Source organism: Canis lupus, chromosome 9 (genome assembly GCF_011100685.1).
Source record: "Canis lupus familiaris isolate Mischka breed German Shepherd chromosome 9, alternate assembly UU_Cfam_GSD_1.0, whole genome shotgun sequence".
Taxonomy (NCBI): Eukaryota; Metazoa; Chordata; class Mammalia; order Carnivora; family Canidae; genus Canis; species Canis lupus.
The window spans coordinates 17555131-17581439 of record NC_049230.1 but is presented as its reverse complement, the minus strand read 5'-3'; the positions used below and the strand labels follow the sequence as shown (position 1 = coordinate 17581439).

The window sequence follows — 26309 nt, the reverse complement described above, 5'->3', positions numbered from 1 at the left end:
GAAGAAGGAACTTTGCCATTTCATTTCATTTTGTTGTTGTTTTAAATATTTTTATTTACTTGAGAGAGAGAGAGAGCACAAACAGGGGAGGAGCAGAGGAAGACGGAGAAGCAGACTACTGGCTGAGCAGGCAGCCTGACACAGGGCCTGATCCCAGGACCCCAGGATCATAAAACCTGAGCCAAAGGCAGATGCTTAAACAGCTGAGCCACCCACGTGCCCCTATTTCATTTTATGTTGTCATCTTCTAAATTATTGCAACCTAGGGCTAACCCATTCATTTAATCAATAGGAATTCTCTTTTAAACTTTTTTTTCTTTTTTTGAGAATTGGGGCAATGTTGCTGTTTGTCTTCATGACTTTTGGTAGCATTTTATCCATCTGGCTTTAATTTGTAGAACTCCTGAGGTGGTGCACTGAATGATATGCTTTTAGGGGCAGGAGTTGAGCAGAAGTAGATAACTAGCCAAGAGGCTGATCTTAGCCCTGCTCTTCATAAGCTACCAATCTGTAGTGCCTTAGAAAATAGTCCATTTCCCTTCCTCCCAGAGACACCATCACTGAGGAACCTAGAGGTGCCTGAGCAGAGTAGTAGTGGACGCCATAGGTAGAGTTTGAGTTGACTGCCTTTACTATCGCTTTCTGACCCTCTTAAGAATTGGTAATAAAGGAATGATATTCTTCTGAGCGAAGCTTGATTTTTATATCAGAAATGACTAGAACCTTTTATCATGATACTTTTTCTCCTTCATTTCTTTAATTTTAAAAAGGAAAACATTTCAAAAGTTCTAGGATTTTATGGCAATTGTATATATGTCAAGTTTTTCTGGTAATCAATTGTAGTTAGCTCGTGAATCATTTGAGCTTTTAGCTTATATGTTAACAAAATAAACAATTGTGGCAGATATGCTGGGAGATGTTACAGTAATGGAAACTAGATTTTTTGAATTTGTTTATATTGGGAGACAGGAAAAGATGATTTTAAGTGTCTACTATTTGCTAGGAGCAGTATCTATGTATCATGTCATTTAAACCATGCAAGTCCAAGAAATAGAGCTCTAGATGAGAAAATTGAGGCAAAGAAAAGTTAAATAATTCCCTCCAAATCACACTCTTGGAAGTGCTGGCCCACAAATTAGCACACATGCCTACAAAATTAAATCCTGGGTATATTCTTTCTACTCACTATATTCTTTCATTTACAACAAAATTTAACAAGTAGGTTCTTAGGAAATCCCCATTATTTTAGAAAGGAGTAATTAGGTGGTAGTTATTTGCATTACAAAAGAATAATTCTATATATTACAGAGTTCTTTCAATAGAGATTTGCAGAGATCCTTAACCGTTGGACTTTGAGTTGACCCTTGAACAATGCAGGAGTTAGAGGCACTGACCCTCATGTAGTTGAAAATCTGAGTATAACTTTTGCCTCCTCAAAAAGTTAACTCTTAATAGTCTGCTCTTGCCCAGAAGCTTTGCCAATAACAGTTGATTAACACATTATGTATTATATACTGCATTCTTATAATAAAGTAAGCTAAAGTAAAGAAAGCGTTATTAAGAAAGTCATAAGGAAGAGAAGATGCCTTTATGGTAGTGTACTGTATTTATTGAAAAAGATCCACATATAAGTGAACCTGTGTAGTTCAAACCCATGTTGTTCAAGGGTGAATTGCATGAGAATAAAGAGAAACTTAAGACTAACCTAAGATGCTAAGAGTAGGAGAACTGGCAGAAATCAAAGATCAATTTTTATTCATTCAGTTTACATTGGTTAAGCACTTGCTATAAAAGTACATAATAGACGCTGGGAATCTAATAAATGAACAAAACCAGATGTAGTTCCTACCTTTCTGGAGTTTATATTATAGTGAGGAAGACATTACTCAAATAGTCTCCTGAATAAAAGTAAAATTACATCAGTGAGAAGTATTACAAAGGAAAGGTACTTGATGCTTTTGGAGTGTATAATAAGGATACCTGGCCTCATCAGATGTCCCGAAAAAAGTGTTCCCTGAGAAAAAAGTCCAAAGAATGAATCAAATTTGCATAATTTGGAGGAAGAGAGGAATGTGCCAGGTAAAGTGACTATGTGTTTGTTTAAAGGACCTGTGGCAGAAAGGTAACATAGCAGGTTTGAGGAGTTGAAAGAAGGTCATTGTGCTAACACAGAGAGCATAAGAGAATATGATACAAAGTGAATTGGAGAGATAAGCATGGACTATATACCATCCGCCCTGGTTTGGTGTTTTGGATTTTTATTGTTAAGGACAATGAGAAGACAGTGAAAGATCTCAAGCAAAGGAATAATATAATCAGATCCAATTTGTGGAAAGCTCAGAGGGAGAGAATGGATCATAATGTGGAAAAGAATTCAGTGATGACGAATAAGACACAAATTAATCCAGGGGAAAAAATGGTCTGCCTTAGAAAGTAAATATTTATTTTCTTCCTTTCATTATTATTATAGATGCCTAATTTAAATGAATATTCTTTTGAAAGATACTTCTATGAGTGGTTCCAGAACCCTAGGTCATGTATGTCTGGTAGAACAGCAGAGGGACAGATAACGTTCTTACAGGGGTTTAGAATTCAGCCAAGTACTTTGCTGGGTTTATCTCAAAGGTAGTGTTTTTATCTTATTTTACTGATGATTAAAACTGAACCTCTTTGTCATCGGATTAGTGTCAGAGGGTTAGGATGAGGTTTAGGGTTCGTTTGCTGTGAGTTGGAGTTGGAGATTATATTAAACATTCAAGAAATTGTTGAGTCAAATTAAATTTTGAATATCCATTAGTCTTTTGTTTTCTGAATGACTTTCACGTTATTCTCAGTGCAAATGTTGAAGTTCTCTAAGGAAAACATTGTTTATCACGTTACCTTTTATCTATGTCTTTTCTGTGTCATAGTACAGAGGAGATATAGGCCAGATAGCAGAGATTCTCTAGTATATTTACAACCTAGTTACATTTACTCCTTGCCAGCACCATGTATTTTTTGTTCTAAAGTTCATCTTTCCAATTGTTTGATTAAAAAAACAAAAGCACAGGGGTACCTGGCTGGCTCAGTCAGTAGAGCATGTGACTCTTGATTTCAGGGCTGAGAGTTTGAAACCCATGTTGGGTGTAGAGATTGCTTAAATAAATAAACTTAAAAGCACAGTGGCCACAATGACAGTGACCAAATAGATGCCTATGGCATAATACCTGGCTTGTTCATAATTTGAAAATCCAATATATTGGCCTTGTACAGCTCCCCTGAAAACCTTGATTCTCTCACGTTCATTTTTAAAGATTATGAGGGAGAGAGTATGCGAGTGAGCAAGTGAGTGTGGGGTGGGGTGAGTGGGAGAGGGAGAGAATCTCAAGCAGACTCCCAGCTGAGCACCTGGCCTGATACAGGGGCTCCATCTCATGACCCTGATATCATGACCTGAGATGAAATCAAGAGTTGGATGCTTAATGGACTGAACCACCGAGGAACCCCGTGTTTTTTATCAGGGTTTTGTTTTTTATGTTTTTACTGTCATCAGGATCATATAGCAAACAAAATAGATGTTCATTAAATGTTTACTGAATGGATAAAGAATATGCTCCAGAAGGGGTAGGCATATTGAGAAAGATGATAAGGCAAATGATCTGATGGTATACTTGGAAGTATGCAACATGATCTAGGTTGCTATTAACCAGAAAAATCTGAATATCTTCCAGGTATTAATAGGTCACATAATTAAGAAATTTTGTTGCCCTGAAACCTAATTTATTTCAACCCCTTTGTCAGACTAACTGGTATCTCCTTACCAGATTCTTGCTTCTTTGCTTTTTAATGTTTAGCTTATTTCTGTCAAGGAAGAAACAGCTAGATGTTATTTTGTACTATTTTATATTGTCAACATTAATGTTACCTTTTATTCATATTAGTAAAAGTTGATTATATTAAGAATGTCTTACCTTATGTGTTTTTTTTGTTTTTGTTTTTGTTTTTTCATGAGAGACACACAGAGAGAGGAAGAGACATAGGCAGAGGGAGAAGCAGGTTCCCTTCAGAGACCCCGGGGATCATGCCCCCAGCCAAAGGCAGATGCTCAACTCCTGAGCCACCCAGGTGTCCCATTACCTTTTGTTTTATCTCCAGATTGGGTTTCTAAAAATTTATATTTCAGTAAGTGGAAAATGGATTCAGGGCTCCAAAACAAATACTCATTCTACAAACATTTATGGAGCATGCACTATATTTAAAGGCAGTTATCTAGGAAAACTAGAGAAATAACTAGTTAAGTAGTATAACCAGGGAATTATAGAGAAAAATAGAATCTGGCTTTTTTTCCTCAAGAAGTTGCAACTTAGTAATATAACCAAATCTAATGAACAGCCTGATATTTCTTTCTTTCTTTCTTTCTTTTTTTTTTGAAAGAGAGAGGACATGTGCTCATGAGCCAGGGGCAGGGGTGGCAAGGAGAGGGAGAAAGAATCTTAAGCAGGCTCCATGCTCAGTGTAGGGCTCGATCTCACGGCATTGAGATCATGACCTGAGCCAAAATCAAGAGTTGGATGCTTACCTGAGCCACCCAGACCTTCACAGCCTGATATTTTTTAAAAGTATAAACAAAATTGTCTAGGACCTCAAAGGACAGAGTAATTAATATTGCAAGGGATAGATCAATAAAGGCTTCATGGAAAGACAGAGGAACATGTAAGGTGAATTTTGAAGAAAGGATAACTAAAATTTCAGGAGATAGAAGTTAAAGACAAAGTATAACCCAAATAGGCAAAGTCTCTGCAGTATGAAAATACAGTGAATGTTTAGGGACTGGTTCTAGACCATGGGCAGCTTTGGTGAGTTGTGAAAACAGCTGAAAAGTGGAGATGGGATTTGAATAGTTTACTAAGGAGTTTGTGCTTTATTGTGTAGATATTTTCTAAACTCTGTGGAGCTATCCAAGAGGAATCATTAGAAGGCTTTGATCAGGGAGGAAGACATGATGATTATAATGATGGCACAGCTAAAATTTATTGAGTAATTATTAGGTATGTGATAAGAACCATTATGTACTTTACTGGACTCTTATGTTTTAAATGAAGAGAGTAGGACTTGAGACATTGTTACTTGCCCAAGACACAGAACTAGTAAGTCATGGAACATGGATTTGAACCCACATCTTTCAACTGTCATCTTCTGTTTAGCAGTGATGATATTTATGTTTAAGGAATGTAATTCTGGGATAGGGTAGATTACCTTACAGCTAATAGGTAGGAAGAGCAGGAAGCTAAGAGTTTATTTATTTTGGGAGTTTTTTTTAAAAAAATTATTTATTTGAGAGAACGAGATAGCACAAGCAGGGGAAGTGGCAGAGGGAGATGCAGACCCCCTGCTGAGCAAGGTGCCGACAAGAGGCTGGACCAACTGAGCAACCCAGGCTCCCTGACTCTATGAGTTTAAAGAGATTATTATGGAATGGGAGTAGAAAAGGGAGGATGGATTCTAGATACCATTCTTTTTTTTTTTTTTTTTTTTTTTGGTTTGTTTTTTAAGATTTTATTTATCTGAGAGAGAGAGAGCGAGAGCACAAACATGGAGAGCAGCAGGCAAGGGTGAAGCCAACTCCCGGCTGAGCAGGGAGCCTGATGTGGGGCTCCATCCCAGGACCTGGAATCATGACCTGAGCCAAAGGAGGCGCCCTCTACTGTTCTTTAGGTGCAGTTTTGTAAGTGACTGTTAGACACTAACCAGCTCTTTTGAACCATTTAAATCCATAATGTACCCAAATTGATTTACCAATACATTCATTATTTCATGTTCTTAATCCAGCATCGCTGATCTTATGTGGTAAAAAATGTTTTTGAGTTTCAAACAAAGGGCACCTCTCCTTATCCTGGCAGCAGCAGTGTTCCTCTAGGCCCTAGTACTGTAGTTTCCTATGTGCAAAAGAGAAAGTACCTTTCTAGGTCAGGAACTTGTCTCTTCTCCTTTCTTTCAAGTATCTAAATTCAATTCTATAAATATTTATTGAAACCTGTTATGTATCAAGCTTTAATCCTGTCTCCCATCAGCTAGACCAGTGATACTTAATGAACCAGGATATTCGTGAATCCCTAACACTGTACACAGATTTTTCTTTTTCTTTATTTATTTATTTATTTTTTTTAATTTTTTTTTTATTATTTATTTATGATAGTCACAGAGAGAGAGAGGCAGAGACATAGGCAGAGGGAGAAGCAGGCTCCATGCACCAGGAGCCTGACGTGGGATTCGATCCCGGGTCTCCAGGATCACGCCCTGGGCCAGAGGCAGGCGCTAAACCGCTGCGCCACCCAGGGATCCCTTTCTTTTTTATTTAAATTCAATTTGCTAACTTAGAGTATAACACCCAGTGCTCATCATATCATGTGCGCTCCTTAATGCCCATCACCCAGTTACCCTATATACCGTACCCACCTCCCCAGATTTTTACATACACACACACACAAACACACACACAAACACACACACATACATACATACACATGTTGTTTTTTTTTTTTTTTCTGGAAAAGAGGTCCAGAGCTTCTACAAGTTTTTGCAAAAGAGTATCCTGTAAAAGGAAGGAAAACTACTTGTCTAGAAGAGTAAAAGAATGATTCTGAGCTCTGAATGCTTACCAGTGAAAAGGTTTAAAAATAAAGATATCTAAACTCAGCCCCAGCTTCCAGGGATTGTAATGTAGTGGATTTGAGGTAGAGCAATGTCAAGCAATGATACTTGATACTTCTGATCTAGACAGGAGTAACACTGAAAGGTACTTCATGAGAACAGAAGCTATTTGTTAATTACTGTAGTCTAGAAAGGGCTGGCACATAGTAGACACTCGGTAAATATTTATTGAATGAATGATTACTAGAACTCTTCAGTTCACAAAAGTTAAAAAAGATACCACCGGGCAGCCCAGGTGGCTCAGTGCTTTAGTGCCGCCTTCAGCCCAGGGCCTGATCCTGGAGACCCGAGATCAAGTCCCACGTCGGGCTCCCTGCATGGAGCCTGCTTCTCCCTCTGCCTGTGTCTCTGCCTCTCTCTCTCTCTCTCTCTCTCTCTCTCTCTGTCTCTCATGAATAAATAAATAAAATCTTTAAAAAAAAAAAAAGATAACACCACCCCCCACACACTGGTTTTCATTCATGGTCAGTCATGCTGCAATCGGTAAAACAATTTCCTCACACAGTAATAATATGCCTTTGTACTCTAAATAGCTAAATATCCACCACAGGCAAATGTTATTGGAAATAAAGTCAAGGAGGAGTGCCTCAGTGGCACAATTGGTTAAGTGTCCAGCTCTTGGTTTTGGCTCAAGTCATGATCTCAGGTCATGAAATCCACCTCCATGTCAGGCTCTGTGTTCAGCACAGTCCACTTGAGATTCTCTCTCCCTCTCCCTCTGCCCCTCTCACTCGTGCTCTCTCAAATAAATAAATGAATCTTAAAAAAAAAAGTCAAGAAGTGGTGAGGAGTAGGAGCCTCATCCTCAGTTAATGGTATGTGGAAGAATTATTAGCAGCAAAATGGAACAGTTTATTGGGGATTCTCGCTGTTTCAGCACAGCTTGTCTTTGGTACCTTTCTTATTTAAGCAGTTCTAATTGGGGAAAAATCCTATAGTGATCTAACAGTCCATCTTAGGATGTTAAATACCAGTCCTATTGGTATTTATGGCCTTCTCTTTTTTGTCTTCCCATCTATTTTACTTCCCAAGTAATAGAAGACCTTCCAATGACTGATGAGGTTTTTTTTAGCATAGTATATTTCAGTATTCCTTTCTATTGAGGGGCATTGTGAGATTAAATCATGTGGAAGTAAATAAGCATATATGGCAGAAATAAGCATATATGGCAACTAGCAGAGAACTGAAGTATGGTAAAATTACAATTGTATGAACCCCTTTATCTTCTGGAAATTAGGAGTAGGGGTGTTGGGAACAATCAGGCTTTGGGATAGCAAATTATCTTTATTATGAAGTTTATAAGTATCTGGAAATTCTAGGATTTGCCTTATTTAAAAGCAGGTAAGTCATATTTTATGTATGCTGTTGGAATCATCCTATAGGTTATGCCAGCTACTTCTGAAAATAGTGGAGGAGAGCAAAATGTACATTTTAGACCAAAGGAAATTTTCTTTAGAGCCCAACTAACTTGGGTGGATTGTGAAGGGAGATAGTATTTGTGATTCATTTCTATTAATATGTAGGATATTTTATTAAGTATAAGAAATGGCTTAGGGCCAAGGAAGATCATAAAGATGTAACAAACAGGAGACTTTGGAATTTGAATAATTCAAGCCTTTCTTTTAAAGCTAAGGGATATGGCCTGAAGGATTAGAAATTATTGTATTCATAACATCTTGAAATGGACATTAGATGAGACAACCTCTTTGGCTTTGGGGACTCTGTTGAGTAGTTGTTTTTAATCAGAGTAAGTCTTTTATAGATCAGTCCTTTTCAAACTTTAGTATGCATATAAATCACCTGGGGATCTTGTTAAAATGCTGATTCTGATTTAGTAGGTCTGGGGTGGGGTCTGAGATTCCATACTCCCAGAAAACTACCAGAAAATACTAGTGTTGCTGCTCCAAGGACCATATTTTGAATAGCAGTTTTAGACAATTCTTAAAGTAGTAGGAAAGGACCAGATTAAGAACACTAACATTAGAGGGAAAAAATGCTGTCTGGATTAGTATAGTTGTCTGGATTAGTATAGTTCATTCAAAATTAAATTTAAATTCCTGCCCTCTTCCTTTCCCTTGTGTCTGGCTAGAAATGGTCAGATTAGAACATCTCTGAGACCTTAGGGATCCCTGGGTGGCGCAGCGGTTTGGTGCCTGCCTTTGGCCCAGGGCGTGATCCTGGAGACCTGGGATCGAATCCCACGTCGGGCTCCCGGTGCATGGAGCCTGCTTCTCCCTCTGCCTATGTCTCTGCCTCTCTCTCTCTGTGTGTGTGACTATCATAAATAAATAAAAATTAAAAATTAAAAATTAAAAAAAAAAACATCTCTGAGACCTTAAAAAATTTAGACTGTATAGACAAAAAGCTTAAACGAGAGGCTCTAGAAATCCCAAATGAAATTCATTATCAATTTTTTTCTTGAGGAAATAGAAAAATAGACCTGTGGGCTAAGTAAGTCATCAACTACTACTAGGACTTTTAATATAAAAAATTATAATTAATAATACTCATAGAAATGTTACTAAACATTTGCTTTTTCATTCAAATATTTGAGCTTTTACTATATCCATGGCATATGAATTACTTGTTATAATGTAGTCTAGCTTTACTCTTATGGTGCTAGCTAGTGGTCTTCATTAGGTAATCCCATCTTACTGGTTTTATTGTAACTATTAAATTATTCAATGAATTATGAGCTGGTATTTATGCTAGAAATAAAAAATGCTGTTGTATCACAATCAGTTGTAAGATATCTTAATATGCAAGTTTATGAAAAAATTTTAAATTTATTGGTGACTTTTATATCTTGCGATAGACTAAAGTTAAACCTGGAGAAGTTAGAAGAAACTCCGGTGGTTTAGTGCTCCTAAAAATGCTAGGCGAAACGTAAACATATGTAAACACAATATACATATACATAATGTATATGATACACTAAAAATTAGTGTTACATGGCACACTGAAACTTAAAAGAAACCTGTCTGGTTTAGTGCTGCTAAAAATGCTGGGTGAAATAGTAAGAAAAGAGAAGTCACCTAACAAAAAAATGTAGGACACATAAGGAGGCATTTGCCAGAAGACCAATAAACATGAAATAAATTACAAATGAACACAGCCTCATTGTAATACTCAGAGAAGTGCTAATTAAAGGCACTAGATAAGCATTTTACATCTATCAGACTAGTAAAACTTAAAAATTTGGGGGTACCTGATTGGCTCAGTCCGTAGAGCATGCAACTCTTGATCCCAGGGTCATGAGTTCCAGCCCTACACTGGGTATAGAGATTACTAAAAATAAATAAATAAATACACTTAAATTTTTGACAGTACGTAATGTAGATAAGGATATGGAATAATGGGAACTCATACATTTTTGGTAGGAGTATAAATTAAACAACAATTTGAAAATGATTTGCATAACCTAGTAAAGATGTACATGTGTATGAACATGAACTCAACAACCCCGTAATTTCATTCTTACATATATATCCTAATTTGGAGAGATCTTAAACAGATAACCCCAAGAGACAAATACAAGAATGTTCTTTGCAGCACTATTATAACTGGGTAGCAAGGAGATACAACCAGAAATAACCCAATGTTCACATGCTTTAAATAGATAAAATACATTTTAGTGTATTTATACAATGGAAATATATTTATTCAGCAATCAAAATGAATGAACTTCAACTGCACAGATTGAGAATGAGTTTTTAAAATACAATATTGGGTTATAAAAGCAAATCATAGTAGAATATTTAAATATGATTATATTTATTTAAAATTCAAAAACCGGGAAAACTAAACGTTGCATTGCTTAAAGATGAACATATAAATCCATAAAAATTGTGAGGAAAACCTAAAGATTAACAAAATTCAGGATGGTGGTTTCAGAAAGAGGTTTTGTGACTGATGAGCACGTAGGGAAGGGGCTTCAAATATATAGGTAATATATTATTTCTTGAGCTGGATAGTGAGCACATGGGTCTAAATGTTTTTATTTATAATTACTTAAAATGCTCTTCTACCTGATAAATACTTTATAGATATGTTTCTTAACTCTAAAAGGAAAAATATGGTGTGCCTGGGTAGCTCAGTTGGTTAAGCATCCAGCTCTTGATTTCGACCCAGGTTATGGGTCGAAACTCAAGGTCATTAAATAGCCCCCCATCAGGCTCCACACTCAGCATGGTGTCTGCTTGATATTCTCTCTCTCCCAAAATAAAATCCTTTTTAAAATAAAAATAATAGAAAAATATATTCACATAGATTAAAGGTTATTCCTATAATAGCTCTACTCATCTCTACTCCTAATATGCTTCCTTGTGTGGATGAGAATAGGGTAGCATTACAGCTGACAGATGGGGACATTTTTGTGGAGGATGACATACATTTCATGTATATCGTGAAAAATTATTTAAACCACTGTTATAAGTTTAGAGTAGTATAGTTTAGTGGAGTGGGAAGACCTATAAACAAGTAACTATAACAAAATATGAGTGCTCAACTGGAAGAGATATGCTTACCAAAAAATGGCTAGGAATCAGCCAGGAAACCTTCATGAAGTAGATGTTTATCAAGCTGGGTCTTTAGAGATAAGCAGTTTCTAAAAGGAGGTAGGTGAGGGAGCCTACATTACTCTATGGGGGAAAAGGAAGTACAAGGCACAGAGGCCGAACGGTCCATGGAGGTGTGAGTGAATAAATTTAGTTATGTTTGGAGCCAGACTGTGAAGAGTCTTGTGTAGCAAACTATGGAGTTTGCATGATGGGCACTGAGGTTTTATTACTCACACTAGGGTTGTTGATTTGTTTACTATATGCAAATCTCTGCTCGGAGTTAATTTGAAACTCTATGTTTGTGTATTTATGTTCTTTTTCCTCTACTTTCAGGCTGCTATATGGCAAGCACTAAACCACTATGCTTACCGAGATGCAGTTTTCCTTGCAGAACGACTGTATGCAGAAGGTTTGTAATCTCTTCATTTCTATAGAACCATAAATGAATAAAATATATGGAATTCTATCATTTCTTATGACATATATAACAAGATTCTGGGGATCACTTTTGTTTTTCCTTTATGATGGACACTAATTCATAAAAACTTTTTCCTGTATCTGTTACTTCCCTTATATGCTACTTTTTTTTTTTTTTTAAAGATTTTATTTTTTTATTCATGAGAGAAACAGAGAGAGAGAGAGAGGGAGAGACGCAGGCTCCATGCAGGAAGCCCGATGTGGGACTTGATCCCGGGACTCTAGGATCATGCCCTGGGTCGAAGACAGGCGCCAAACCGCTGAGCCACCCAGGCGTGGCCTTATATGCTACTTTTACTAACTATAGAGTTGTTTCAGGTTTTACACTTTGGCTTGCTTAGTCATTTTCCAATCTTTAGATATTTTTTCCAGGTTTTTTGTTAGAAGAGTCTATATTCTGTGGCTAAGAGCATGAATTTAGTCTATAGCCTTGGTATAAACCCTTAATTCTGTCACTTAAATGCAGTTGTATACCTTGGGCATGTTACTTAGCAGAGAGAAGTATAATAATTTGGGGTGTTACCAACAGCATAAGACTTCCTTCTTAATCCTATCAGTATCAGTTTTGATCAATTTAATGTACTTATGCTTAATTGAGAATTATGAGATGTTTTGTCTTGCATTTTTATTACTAAGAGGGATTCTAGGTATTTTCTCAAGTGTTTGTTTTAAATTTATTCCTATTTCTCTGAGCTGTATCTTTATTGTATCTTTGCCCCAGATTGTTGCTGTTTAATCTTAATTCTGTTGGTTTTTATTATTTCAATATTTAAAGTGTTTATGTAGTTGAACTCATTAGCTTTGTCATTTATCATCTTTGTACAACTACAATAAATATATGGTTATTAGTGGTTTAAAAATGTTTTAAATTTATGATAGTATTATTTATTTAATGCTTTTTTCCTTCCCCATGTGGTATTTTACTTGGTTTTATATTTTTAAAAATGTTTTGTTCTGTCTCCAGAATTTCTCCTCTCTTCCATTAATTTTCTATTTTTAACCCGATATCATACCATTTTTAGTTAATACTTTATATTGTATTTTAATATTTCATAAGGCCTATCTTCCATCATTTTTTTCTTTCCAATTCATTCTTTTTGATAAGAAGTCTTTATGTTTTCTTATCCTTCATTTTTCTATGTGTATTTTATTACTGCTTTGAAATTTTACAGAGATTTTGATCAGTGCTGACCTATAGCCATATAATTCTCTAAATTAATTATTTACATCTTACTATAGATAGCCTTTCCAATCAGAAACAGTGCTGCCTTCTTTTTACTCAGGTGTTTGTTTAATTCAATTTTTCTACTTTTTGTGACCTTTCCATTGAATTACTTGGAAAGAAAAGTTTTTGTAGTTATAGATGAGCTTTATTTTCATGTTTTGCGTGTTCTTGTATGAATTGCTAGTGTAACCTTTATGGTTAATTGTATGATTTTGCTCTTGTAGTAAGTGCTTAGTAATCTAACTGCAAGCATAAGAAGGTAGGTATTAGGGGTTTACCAAGCATATGTCACAAGAAAGGACAAGGGTTAAGAACAATATAGACAAGATGTGGGACCAGGAATGTAAACATATAGTAAAGTTAACACAGAAGGTGATTGGTAAGTAAGAGATAGAGAAGTGCCAGAGGTCTAGATGAGGTTGAATTGAAAGATATATGGGAATAACATGGGAGCGGAAGACCATGAACCAACCAGTTGCAAAATTCTTTCATTAATGAAGCAGAATGTCCTGAATTTAGTAGCTGAGAGTTATGAGGAAAAGGTATGAACCCAGGAGTAGGGAATTTCACAAATGACAATGAGTAATGCTTGGAAATAGTTTTGAGATGTAAAGAGGAGAGGTGCCTGGGTGGCTCAGTTGGTTAAGTATCTGCCTTGGGCTAGGGTCATGATTCCAGGGCCCTGGGATTGAGCCCCCTGTTGGGCTCCCTACTCATCAGGGAATCTGCTTCTCCCTCTCCCTCTGCTTCTGCCCCCCTATCCCCCACTCCTGCTCACTCTCTCTCAAATAAATAAATAAAATCTTTAAAAAAAAAAAAAAAAAAGGAGATGCAAAGCAAGGAGGAAGCCTTACTTTAACTCTGATGTAAGTGGATATGAGGGCAATAGCATACCTTTGAGAGTGCTGTCAGGTCCTTCAAGGGAGAATGAGAGTTCAGAGACAAAAGTAAGGAAGATCTGTGAAACAGGAGTTGAGGTCCCAATGAGAAGATTTAGAAGACAGGCTTAGAAAGAAAATAATGCAATAGATTACCCTATTCTGCTCGATTATATAAAATCAAGGTTTATCATGCATAATCTACTTACATAGATTTTCATTGATAGCTATGCAACCTTCATGTTTTTGCTGTTTTATACTTTCTTTTTTGAATGTGTTTATTAAAGGATTGGCAGTTTCTGGTTTATTATAGTTAGACTCCAAAAGATTGTGAATTAGTGGTTTCAAATTAAGACGATTCGATTTTTCCCGTAGAATTGGGGCAGGATTCCAGATGAATCTGCATAAAGCTGTTCAGTCCACTTTCTGCCTGTTTTTGATACAGCACTTGACACTTAGAAAGTTGCTCAGTAAGTTCAGTTTCTCTCAAACAGTTGACCTTTGAACAACATGGATTCGAACTGAGTGGGGCTATTTGTATGCACATTTTTTTCAATACAGTACTGTAAATGTATTTTCTCTTCCTTGTGACTTTTTTCTTCAAGAGAGGGTAGGGGGCAGGGAGGAACAGAGGGAGGAGAGGGAAAGAGAGAATCTAAAGCAGGCTCCATACCCAGTGCAGAGCTCACCATGGGACTCGACCACACAACCTTGAGATCATGACCTGAGCTGAATTCAAGAGTCAGGTGCTTAACTGACTGGGCCACCCAGGTGCTCCCCGCCCCCCTTATGTTTTTATTTCATGGCATTTTCTTATTTTTAGCTTACTTCATTGTAAGAATACAGTATATAACAGTATAGAACACATTAACATACAGAATATGTGTTAATCTACTGTTTGTGTTATTAGTAAGCCTTGTGGTCAACAGTAGGCTTTCAGAAGTGAAATTTTGGGGAGTCAAAATTATAGATTTTTAACTGCAGGATAGGTGCCCCTAACCCCCTCATTATTCGAAGGTAACTGTAGAACCTAATCACTGTTTAACTCTAATTTCTGTGAGGGAAGATTTTAGAATTTAAGTGCAACAGGAGCAGATACTATAATAATATAACAATGACAAGCATAACTTCTACCATTTATTGGTTTCTTACTATGTACTAGGTATTCTACATACTTAATATTAATTATTTAGTTTTCAGTACTATAGACATTGCTATTGCCATTTTAGAAATGAAGAAACTGAGACCAATGTTCACAGGCAGTAAGTGGTAAATCTTTTTCATTACAAAGGGCAGCAAATACATGTCATTCTGATTTATGATAGACATCACTAATCTATCATACTACTTAGTCCCATTGAACCAGCCTTGGAATTCTTGTTGACACAGTTGCTGGCTGACAACAATAATTGATCAGAGTTGGTATATTAGATATAACCTGTTTGCCCTTTTGCTCAGTGGCCTCCCATGCCACTAGTGGTAGCTCCTATGTTTTAAGAAAAGACACTCAATACAGCATGAGGCTAAAGAAGTAGATGGACAGGACCCTCTGAAAGCCAAATTCTTGAAATAATTTCTCAATTTCACTAGTTCCTGTCTCTCTCCTAAGAGTTGCATAGTTAGCCTACCTAGACTGTGGTGTAGACAAAATGGTCTAAGAGAGACTGTCAACTCACATGTTCATTTGCTCTTAGGTAAGAAGTTATTCTGAGCCTAATGTTCCTCATCTTTAAATTAGGAAGAAGAATATCTATTTAACAAGATAGTTTTCAGCACTAACTATAGTAATCAGCTGTAGTTTCTGGCACGTAGGAAGTCTTTTACAAGTTCCTCTCCGCTAGCATATTCTAATACAGTGGCTTGTCAGATTTTTTTTTTTAACTTGTATATGATGCACTCTGATATTTTCTATTTGAGTGTTTGTTGATGTTGTTGTTGTTTTTTTTTTTTTTTTTTTTTTAAAGATTTTATTTATTATTTATTCATGATAGTCACAGAGAGAGAGAGAGGCAGAGACACAGGCAGAGGGAGAAGCAGGCTCCATGCACCGGGAGCCCGATGTGGGATTCGATCCCGGGTCTCCAGGATCGTGCCCTGGGCCAAAGGCAGGCGCCAAACCGCTGCGCCACCCAGGGATCCCTGTTGTTGTTGTTTTAATGCAGGTTGATATCCACTAAATTGATTTCACAATCCACAGTGAATTGAGACTTGCTGTTTGGAAAAACTGTCCTAATCTTATCATTTCCCTTCATATCCCCTTCTGCCATTGTAAGCACCTATTTTTCCTTCTCACTCCCAATACCTGATCTCCTTGACCTAGGTTTTTCTCCATTGCTAATTGATTAACTGCTGGACAGAATATAGATTCAGCTTTTCCCCTTGCACTAATAGATAGCATATAGTACCTCTAAAATTTTTTAAGGTTTTTAATTGTAATATATATATATTTAGCTGTTGGGAATAAATAGAAATGGGTGGTTAGGAACAAACAGAAACAGCCTTAGACTATATGGGCAAAGAATACATTAATACAATTAATATGATAGGTCCTTGGAGCGAGATGATTTATTTTTGTTTAGAAAACTAACCAGATGTAAGTTTGTGTGCATTTTATCTTATAAGGATATGCCTAGGACCTCTGGGAAAAGATGAAAAATTGCTATTTATGAGAACATATGGGGTTGGCAATTTTATGTAACTGGTGAAAAGCAGGGAAAAAAGTAGCTGAAGAAATTGTGTCAACATGTGTTCCCTAAGTTATCTTGAGGGTCCTTGTGCAAAGCTCACAGTTGCTTGAAATCTAGTATTCTCTCTCTCAATGTAGATTTTGTATCCTACACTACAAAATGTTTAAGTATAAATACATTTTATGTTATCATAAAATAGTTCTCTACCTGTCTTAATGATTAATGGGCCAGATGTAGAAATTGCACTGGGTATGTTGATTTCAGTAAATTGGGCTTAGTTGAAGAGAAGTGAACCAGAGTAAAAGGTTCAGCATCTGTTTCTCTTCTCTGTCTTAGCTGTGATATTGAGAGCCCAAACTCACAGAAATATGTGACTACAAATGGCAACATTTAATAAAAAATTATTTACCAATTTATGTTAAGGTCATTATTAAGTGGAAATATCCAGAATGCTGCTAATGATGTGGTTTCATTTTTAGGTCATTATTGGAGAATTTAATACATATATCTAGTCTAAAAATTCTGTCAGCTTGTTATATTGGGAGAGGGGGAGCCTCCAAAAGGATATCTGGCCCATTGGCTTAGCTAACCTTTACCAGCATAGTTAAATGCTTGCCAGTGAAAAAGATGATCCTACTTAATTGTGATAGTCTTCATTTTTATAATGTGTTAGTGATTAAGACTCAAGTCTTCCCAACAAACATTTTTTAACTTGAGACTCAACTGTTTCATTGCATTAATTTAGCTGTTTCATACAAACATCACACACACCAACCTCAATGCATACAAAGTTGGATTCATAACATTCCTACACTAATCTAAGACATCTCTTACTAGAAAAGCTTCCTAATTGGTCTTCCCATATCTATCCTTCCCTGCCTCTTCTTTCCACTTCCCAAATCAACCCATTCTCCTTACTTTCTTTCTTAAAATGCTTCAGAGCTATCTGATTGCTATAAGGATGTATCCCTAAATCTTTAGACAGCTTGCAAAGCCCTGTACAATCTGGCCATCTGCTTTCTCCTTACAAATGCCCACTTTCCCCGCTTCAACACTAAAAGCCTTTCTAAGCCTTCCTTCACCCCTCTTACCTATTTACTCTATGCCTGGCCTCAAGGTATTTTAAACCGTTATTAATCCTGTCATATACAACAAATATAAAACGAGTTAGTACTGAAATTTAGGGTGTAAACAACTGCAGAGAAAAAAAGTGGGAATAATATTAAAATACTCATGTTGTACATGTAAATGAGGTATTTAACAATAGAAATGACTCTAAAGGATGGAATGCATCATGTGGCATCTGAAAAGCACAGCACCCAGACAATTGAAATCCTTCAGCAAAAGAAACGTTAGTGATGAAATGGAAGTATTTGAGCTTGTAGCTCAGTGCCGTGTACGTATAACCCACATTACTATCAAATGACTACTCAGGTATTGTCAATTAAGGAGAAACCCGAAGATAATTTGATAATAGCACATACAGCTCTTACTATGGGTCAAGTACTATCCTCAGTACTCTTTATGTTAATTCATTGAATCCTAGTAGCACCCTTAGAAAATCAGTATCTCTTATGTCCTTATTTTACAGATGAAAAACTTGAGAGACTAAGAAACTAACTTGCCATAAGTTATGAAGCTAATAAGTGGTGGTGCTGGAATCTGAGCCCAAGCAGTCTAGAGTCCATAGTTCTAACACATGTGTTGTACTGCCTATCCTTGATTTAAGAACTTAAAAAAGATAATCAAGATGAAAAGTGGGGCATCTGGGTGGCTCAGTTGGTTAAGCCTCTGCCTTCAGCTCAGGTCATGATCCCAGGATCCTGGGATGTATGTAGCCCTGCATCGGGCCTCTTGGTCAGCAGGGAGTCTGCTTCTTTCTCTGCCTCTTGCTCAGCTTGTGTGCTCTCGTGCGCATGCGCTCTCTCTCTCAAATAAATAAGTGAAATCTTAAAAAAAAAATCAAGGTGAAAAGTGTGTCACAAATCATAGATGATTTCATAGATTCTATGCCCTTTGAATACTCACGACGTCAGAGTTCATGACAAGACAACAGCAGAGTACTCTAACCTCTAAGCAGTTCTGTATAGTAATTGTAGAGTTTATCAAGACTAGAGAATCCTCATTCATCAGACTTTTAAGTCTTGCCAAAACTAGTCCGTTTTGGAAAAGGCTGCTCATTTACATTGTAAGTCAACATGAAGAAGAGGTGTCTTCTCTGCTTTGAAAGCACTGAGGGACTAATTCACCTTCCTATTTGATGGAAATGTATCTGGAGGATGCAAGCCTAAACCCCCTTAATTATTTTGGACTTCTATAAAATGACCTTTCAATTTTTGAAGCCTAATCTGTAAGAAGAGGAGCTTCAGTACTGTTCTACAACTTCTTTTTTGTTTTTGCTTTTTTCACTTAACAATGCATTCTGGAAATCTTTCTGTGACTTTTTTTCTTCTTTTGACAACTCGAGAGTGTTCCATCATATGGATGTACCATAATTTAACTAGTACATGATTGATTTCTCAGTATTACATCAAGAGTGACTGTGGAGTCCATGTTGACTTTATTTCTGGTTATAAAATATATTATGGACCATATAATTCCCAATCACATATTTCAATTTAAGGCTCTAAGTGAAGGATGGTAAATAAATGTCATGCAGACATCTATAACTATTTCTAGGTCATCCTGTTACTTTGATCTCTGCACACTTAACTAGCTAAGCCATGATCAGCCTTAGAAGTTTTTTTAATTTAGCACCTGAGGCAGCCACTGTCAATCAATGGAGTTACTGTTCAGATGAAATCTCTTTGTTAATAGTGTATGCTTTTTAGCTTTATTATAACACACTACAACTGGTTCAGTGTTTTGGACTGTTGAGTTATTTCTGAGGAGCCTCAAAAACCACCCAGGTCTCTCCAAGTCTTTCATAGCCCTTCAAGTGGTTCTGGATTTACTTCAATATCTTACACTTTCATTAACCTTAAGGTGTGCTTAAACTTCCAATCCATATTCCCATCTGAACTGGTAGATTTTAAGTTATTACACTTCAAAAAGGTAATTACAGTATGGCACTAAAATCACAGACAGAATATTTGGTATCTTTATGTTATATGGAATTTTTCTGCAGTGAAAATAGACCTAAACGGGGATGCCTGGGGTGGCTCAGTGGTTGAGCGTCTACCTTCGGCTCAGGTTGTGATCCTGGGGTCCTGGGATCGAGTCCTGCACTGGGCTCCCCATAGGGAGCCTGCTTCTCCTCCTGCCTATGTCTCTGCCTCTCTATGTCTCTCATGAATAAATAAAATCTTAAAAAAAAAAAAAAGAAAATGGACCTAAACATAATCAAATATTTATAAGCAAAATATTTGATAAAACATTTGATAAAGCATTGTTAAAAGTAAAACTAGTTTTGGGGAGCCATTTTTGTTGGCGTAATCAGTAGTTTTTAAAAACTCATAAGTGAGGGGCACCTGGGTGGCTCGGTGCTTGAGCATCTGCCTTTGGCTTGGGTCATGATCCTGGGGTCCTGGGATCAAGTCCCACATCAAGTCTCCCTCTGCCTATGTCTCTGACTCTCTGTGTGTCTCTCATGAATAAATGAATAAAATATTTTAAAAAAACTTATAAGTCAAACCAGGCCTTTGCAAAATCAAGAAGAAATCACACTTTCTATTTTATGTGAATTAGCACTTAGAGTTCAGTGAAATTAAGAATTTGTTCTCACTGCAATAGAGCTTCCTGTTCATTTTTTTTTTTGCTTCTGATGCCCTACTACTATGTACATTCCATTAACATGTTGCCAGATTTTCTTATCATTTACTACATATCATTCATTGCATATTTCTTTTGTACTAGGGTTTCATGAAAAAGACCAGAGAAGAAAGGTTTTCTTAGTTTTTGCTTGCATGTATATATGACCCAAAAGAACCTTTGTAAGAGTAAACTTTCAAATTACCTTTTTTTATCCTGAACTTTGAGTGAAGTCAACTTTTTAAGAAAATGTGACAAGTTTATCTTGTCCGCTAGAGTAGTGATTCTCAAACTTCAGTGTGCATCAGAATTGCCTGAAGGGTTTGTTACAACACAGATTGGTAGTACCCATTCCCAGAATTATTGACTTAGTGTCTCTAACATGAAGCTAAGAGTTTCTGTTTCTAACAAGCTCCCAAGTCATGCTGATGCTAGTAGAGGGACCACACTTTAGAACCACTGGTTTAGAACATTCCTCAACCCAACTGAGATTATCATATAACCCATTTTTAGAAGCACAGATTTGTGATTTGTCTTCTTTCTTTCTCCTTTGTTGTTTCCTCTAAGGATTCTTACCTAGATTGGTTGGGAGCTTGCAATGATAGAAGTGAGGTGATGGTCAGTTTGGGAGACAGTAAATAAGGGGGGGAAATGCCACATTTCATTAATTTCCTAAATGAAGCCTAGGGAACAAATTGAATAATTCTGCTCTTGCCATTGCAGGCCAGTGTAATAATTGTCACTGTAGAAGTGTTAAGTTTGTCAATTGAGTGTTTAAGTGTTGTGGGTATTCACAATTTAGAATTTTTCTTTTGTCTTAAATTATCTTGAATATAATTTAGTGTATATTTGGTGTTAGAAATAAGTGTGTGTTTTTAAAAATCTGGTCCTTTTTTAATTTAGAAAATAATTTCAGATTGGTAATTAGCTTTATAATCCTGAGTTTTCCTCTCATGAAATTTAACTTCTTTTCTCTCAAAGAGTCTATTAGAAAAATATTAGCAAAAAGAAAGACAGTTTAGTAGTATTCTATTTAAAGGTAGGTGTGGGTGTGTAGGTGTGTGCAGAAGCACATGCTTTTCTTAAGGATTTATAGAAAATACAATGACTGTCTTCATTGTATTATTTCCTTGGTTATTTGTAAGAAGGTAATCAGAACTTGGGGAGCTAAGATTTCTATCAGTAAAGTATTTCTCAATTCAAATTTGGATTAATAAATGATTGTTTTATATTAAATAACATGACTAATTTTTTGTTGCTAAACTTGTTTATTACCAGATAAACAGTGATTACCTTTCAACATACTGAATAATAGCCATTTTTTTTCATATGTGCTCTTAGTACACTCAGAGGAAGCCTTGTTTTTATTGGCAACCTGTTATTACCGCTCAGGAAAGGCATATAAAGCATATAGACTCTTGAAAGGACACAGTTGTACTACACCGCAGTGTAAATACCTGCTTGCAAAATGTTGTGTTGATCTCAGCAAGTAAGTTTTTAAATCTTTTCTATCTAATTTTGTTTACTTACACTGTAGAATTTTGGATAAAATCCTTTTGATAGATTAAACTCTGACTCCCTTTCTCCCCTCTTATTTGGTAGTAGAGATTTGTCTGTTTCAATAACTTAAAATGTTTATACTGTTGCCTATGGCATTATCATTTTTGTTATGGAGCGATTTCATTGTTATGGTAATAAATATTAGAATTTAACTCTGAAGAAACTTAAGTTATAACTGATTACTAGCATTTTCCAGAATTATCTGAAGTATTATTTCCTTTCTTTGCTTTCAAATGGAATAAGCCTGAAAACCTCTTTACCTGTTCACCTGAGATTAACACTTCGTTGTGTCTAAGTAGCTGTATAATTATTTGCCTTTCAAGATCATTCTATTTGGGAACCACTACTCCTATCCCTTTGAAGCAAGGGGGCAGATTCAAGAGAACACTTACTTTGAACATTACTGTTAAATCAAGTCAGCTGTCCCTATTCTGAATCTGGAGGCAGCTATAGATGTAGGTAGTTATCTTATATTAAACTCTTTTCTGTGCTGAAAGAGATGGAATAATTGTAAAAGGCTGTAAGTGAATTTAGTTTGTAGTTTTATAGTGAGAGGACACAAATAAGCCTAATGAGGTCTTCCCAGACTAATAATAACTATTGTATTTGTCTATTGTCTAATTGATGACTTTTTAAGTTAAAGCTAGCTAAAATATTTATAAAATTTCTGAAACATTTGTTACTGAATTATTTTTACTCCAAAGGTTCTAATGTTAAATTCTTAAAAATTTTATTTAATTAGCTAGTTTCTTAAGTCAGTTCTTAACCTTAGACATTCTTACCTATTCACAAGTAGTCATGGTTTTTTAAAAGTCCCACTGACAGTAAAAGAACTGTAGATATCACCTTTTGTGTTTAGGATATGCTGTGTAAACTTACATGAGGGTTTTCCACATGATGTTTGAAAAAAACTTTAGAACAGAAACCATTACAAACTCTGATATGCTAAAAACATATAGAGAAGTCAGGTCTTTTTTTTTTTTTGCCTTGGGTAACACTTGTGATTTTCTATATCAAGAAAACATAATTGACAAATATAAACCTAAAAATGAGACCATTAAGTATGCAGTTTTTAGTTAAAATCTGTTAGTCTTGTTTAATTTGCTTGCCAATTCCTATTTCAAGAAATTATAGAACTAAAAAGGACCACCACATCTGTTAATGAAGAACCATCCACATTTTCCCCCTGTATAATGGCCTTCCATTTCTTTGGATATGAGTAATACGTGTATGTTGCTCAGACTACATTTGTACATACAGAGACTAAATTTATCTGGTTCTGTTTTTAAAGGCAAGACTGGAATTTTAAGATCATAAATTTCCAGTCTCCAAATTATTCTAAATACATAGTTGTTGCTGTTCTAAAGGTGCCATGGACTTTTTACTTTATCTGTTTCCATATTAGGAAGTACATTGATAATAAAGAATGTCTTTACACACAGTACTTTTTATACTGACATTTGTTAATCTGTAAATTTGTGTTTTAAAGGCTTGCAGAAGGGGAACAGATCTTATCTGGTGGAGTGTTTAATAAGCAGAAAAGCCATGATGATATTGTTACTGAGTTTGGTGATTCAGCTTGCTTTACTCTTTCGTTGTTGGGACATGTATATTGGTAAGTAAGAACGAATCAAATTACCTGAAGATTGTTTCTAGTACTAGGTCTTTGTGGTTTAAAAAAACTTATATTATCCATGTTTATCAAACAGCACTTGGCTGAAGAGTACACCAGTCTTTTAGTTCTTTGACCTTGTTAAAACTATAAAGTAGTAAGGCTGCCTGGGTAGCTCAGCAGTTGGGCACCTGCCTTCGGCCCAGGGCGTGATCCTGGAGTCCCAGGATCGAGTCCCACATCGGGCTCCCTGCATGGAGCCTGCTTCTCCTTCTGCCTATGTTTCTGCCCTCTCTCTCTCTCTCTCTCTCTCTCTCTCTCTCTCTCTCTCTCTCTGTGTGTGTGTCTCATGAATAAATAAGTAAAATCTTAAAAAAAAAAAAAACCTATAAAGTAGTAGAGATGTTGATCCCATTTTTGACTATCCACTTTGCCTTAATGATAGTAGCTACAGCAGCACTACCTAATAATTGAATGTACATATGGGTTTACCTTGGGTGAGGAGAATATTTTCATGTGATCCACTGAGGAAAAAGAAGAAATGAGTAAAGTTTTCTCTTTTATATTAAATATTACATCTCCTTAGAACAAAGACTGAACGCAAGTTTTAGTAATAAATAAAATAGCAATTCCCATCTGGTTTGCCATCCTAATTTTGAGGCATGTCATAAGAAATTTCCTATAATGGTAGTTGAAATAATAGCAATTTGCAAAGAATTTTAAATGTATTTAAAGTTTCTTTACATTTATTTAAATTTAGTCTTTTGAAAGCAAGTGAGAATGAATTCAAAGTCATCACTATAATATTGTTCACAATGATTTCTATTCTGAAATACTGTTTGAGTTGGGGAGTAGAGGGTAGAGATATAGTTAGGTAACAGGAAATGTTCAAACTACCCATGGGAGTGTATTGCATGTATAAATGTCACCTGTTACATATTATAGGAGAAATGGTTGAGAATTGCTTGTCTATTTAAGATAAAAGTGAGGCTAGTTTGAATAGTTTTTTAAAAACCTTGAAAATGCCTTTTTGAACAGAATAAATTCTTTGGCTGAATTTTGGGCCTCATTTTCAGATGACACCACTCTTTTGAGAACAGGAGTAAGTAAAGATATAATATCAATGTCTTCATTTATCTTAATAAAAGGACTTGGAGGGGGATCCCTGGGTGGCGCAGCGGTTTAGTGCCTGCCTTTGGCCCAGGGCGTGATCCTGGAGACCCAGGATCAAATCCCACGTCAGGCTCCCGGTGCATGGAGCCTGCTTCTCCCTCTGCCTGTGTCTCTGCCTCTCTCTCTCTGTGTGTGACTATCATAAATAAATAAAAATTTAAAAAATAAAAAATAAAAAAGCTGTGCTCGGTCCTTGGCTCATGGCTTTTAAAAAATAAATAAATAAAATAAATAAAAGGACTTGGAGTAATGAATTTTAGTTCCTGCGACTATGATTATTCTTGTCATTTATTCAAGAAATTTTGAGGTCCATCCTCCATTTATGGCTAGACACAGTACTTGGCACTGGGAATATAAAGATAATTAACTCACAGTCCCTGCCCTCAGAGATTTATAATAGGGGAGAAGCAATAAACAAAAGTTTGTAAGTTTTTATCATCACAATAAAAATGCTGTGATTAAAATTTGAGCAGTATTTTGTCCGAAGGAGGGAATAATCAGTTCTACCTGATTAAGAAGGGAGGGGTAAAATGTTAAGTAGGGAAGACTTGGTAGAAACAGATTTGTCTCTTGAATTCCCAATAATAAGAAATTTAGAAATTAGGAAATTAATTAGAATATGGGTGAGATATTTGAGTGAACATTTTACCAAAGAGGATATATGGATGGTAAGTAAGCACATGAGAAGATACACCAAATCATTAGCTCTCAAGGAAAGACAAGTAAAAAACACTGTTAGAAACTACTGCACTCCTGTTTGAATGGCTAAAATAACTGGACAATACCAAGTGCTGATGATGCGGAGCAACAAAATTTATCATAAAACATAGATATGATAGGATTATGATAGAGACAGATTAGTGGTTGTCAGATCAGAGAGTAGAATTGAGGCAAGTGTGGCTGTGCAGAGGCAGCTGTGGAGTTTCTCTGGGCTGTTGGAACAGTTCTGTATCCTGATTGTGATGGTGATTACACAATAAAATTTCACAAAACTTTTCATAAACAAATGAGTGCAGGTAAGAACTGCTGAAATCCAAATAAAGTCTGTGGTTTAGTTTACAGTTATTATGCTATTGTCAATTTCCCAGTTTTGATAACTGTGCTGTGGTTATGTCAGATTTTTGTCATTGAGGGAGCTGGATGTAGGGTACCTGGGAATTCTATTTTTGCAACTTGTATATGAGTCTAAAATTATTTCAAATAAAGGTTAATAAAGCCAAAAAAGTGTTTAAAAATATATGTATTACTAATTATTTTTAAACAAGATTATTAACAAGTTTTGAAGATACAGTTGAATCAGGCCCTAACCATGAGGGTTTTTTTTCCCTCCTCTCTTTGAAAGAATAAAGGAAGGGTCCCTTTAATTCATCATAAATATTAAAGGGTTATATATCCAGTGGGGGAAAACTCTGCTCCAAAAACATGGCTTTTCATTTCAGCTGTCATGTGCCTGTTTTATGACCAAAACTGCACCCAGTAATCTAGATACATACCTGTTGTGGTTTTGTAGCTATAGCTTATTAGAATATCTTTTTGTCTCTTTACTGGTCTTTTTGTCTATAGTAGCTCATGAGACTTTTTTTTTTTCTCATAATACTTCTATGTTTAGGATACAACCAGTAGTAAGTCTTGTTCTTAGATGGTACCAGTACCATCTTAATAATTTTTTCACCCCAATTCTTTGGGAAACTTTTTTCA

At 36.0% G+C, this 26309-nt stretch overlaps 1 protein-coding gene across 14 annotated transcripts in view; it reads left to right on the top strand.

Moving 5' to 3' along the window:
* CDC27 (cell division cycle 27) overlaps positions 1 to 26309 on the top strand; it is a 70550-nt gene that overhangs the window by 5477 nt on the left and 38764 nt on the right. For 11 of the 14 annotated variants that reach the window (XR_005364336.1, XM_038547015.1, XM_038547018.1 and 8 more), the window contains exons 2-4: positions 11583 to 11658; positions 21608 to 21755; positions 23316 to 23441. Coding sequence is in view for 13 of the 14 variants with exons in the window: in XM_038547015.1 (XP_038402943.1) it covers positions 11583 to 11658; positions 21608 to 21755; positions 23316 to 23441 (350 nt within the window). In the remaining variant the exon portion in view is untranslated. The remainder of the gene's footprint in view (positions 1 to 11582; positions 11659 to 21607; positions 21756 to 23315; positions 23442 to 26309) is intronic. The other 3 variants (XM_038547020.1, XM_038547019.1, XM_038547016.1) reach the window with 1 other exon arrangement.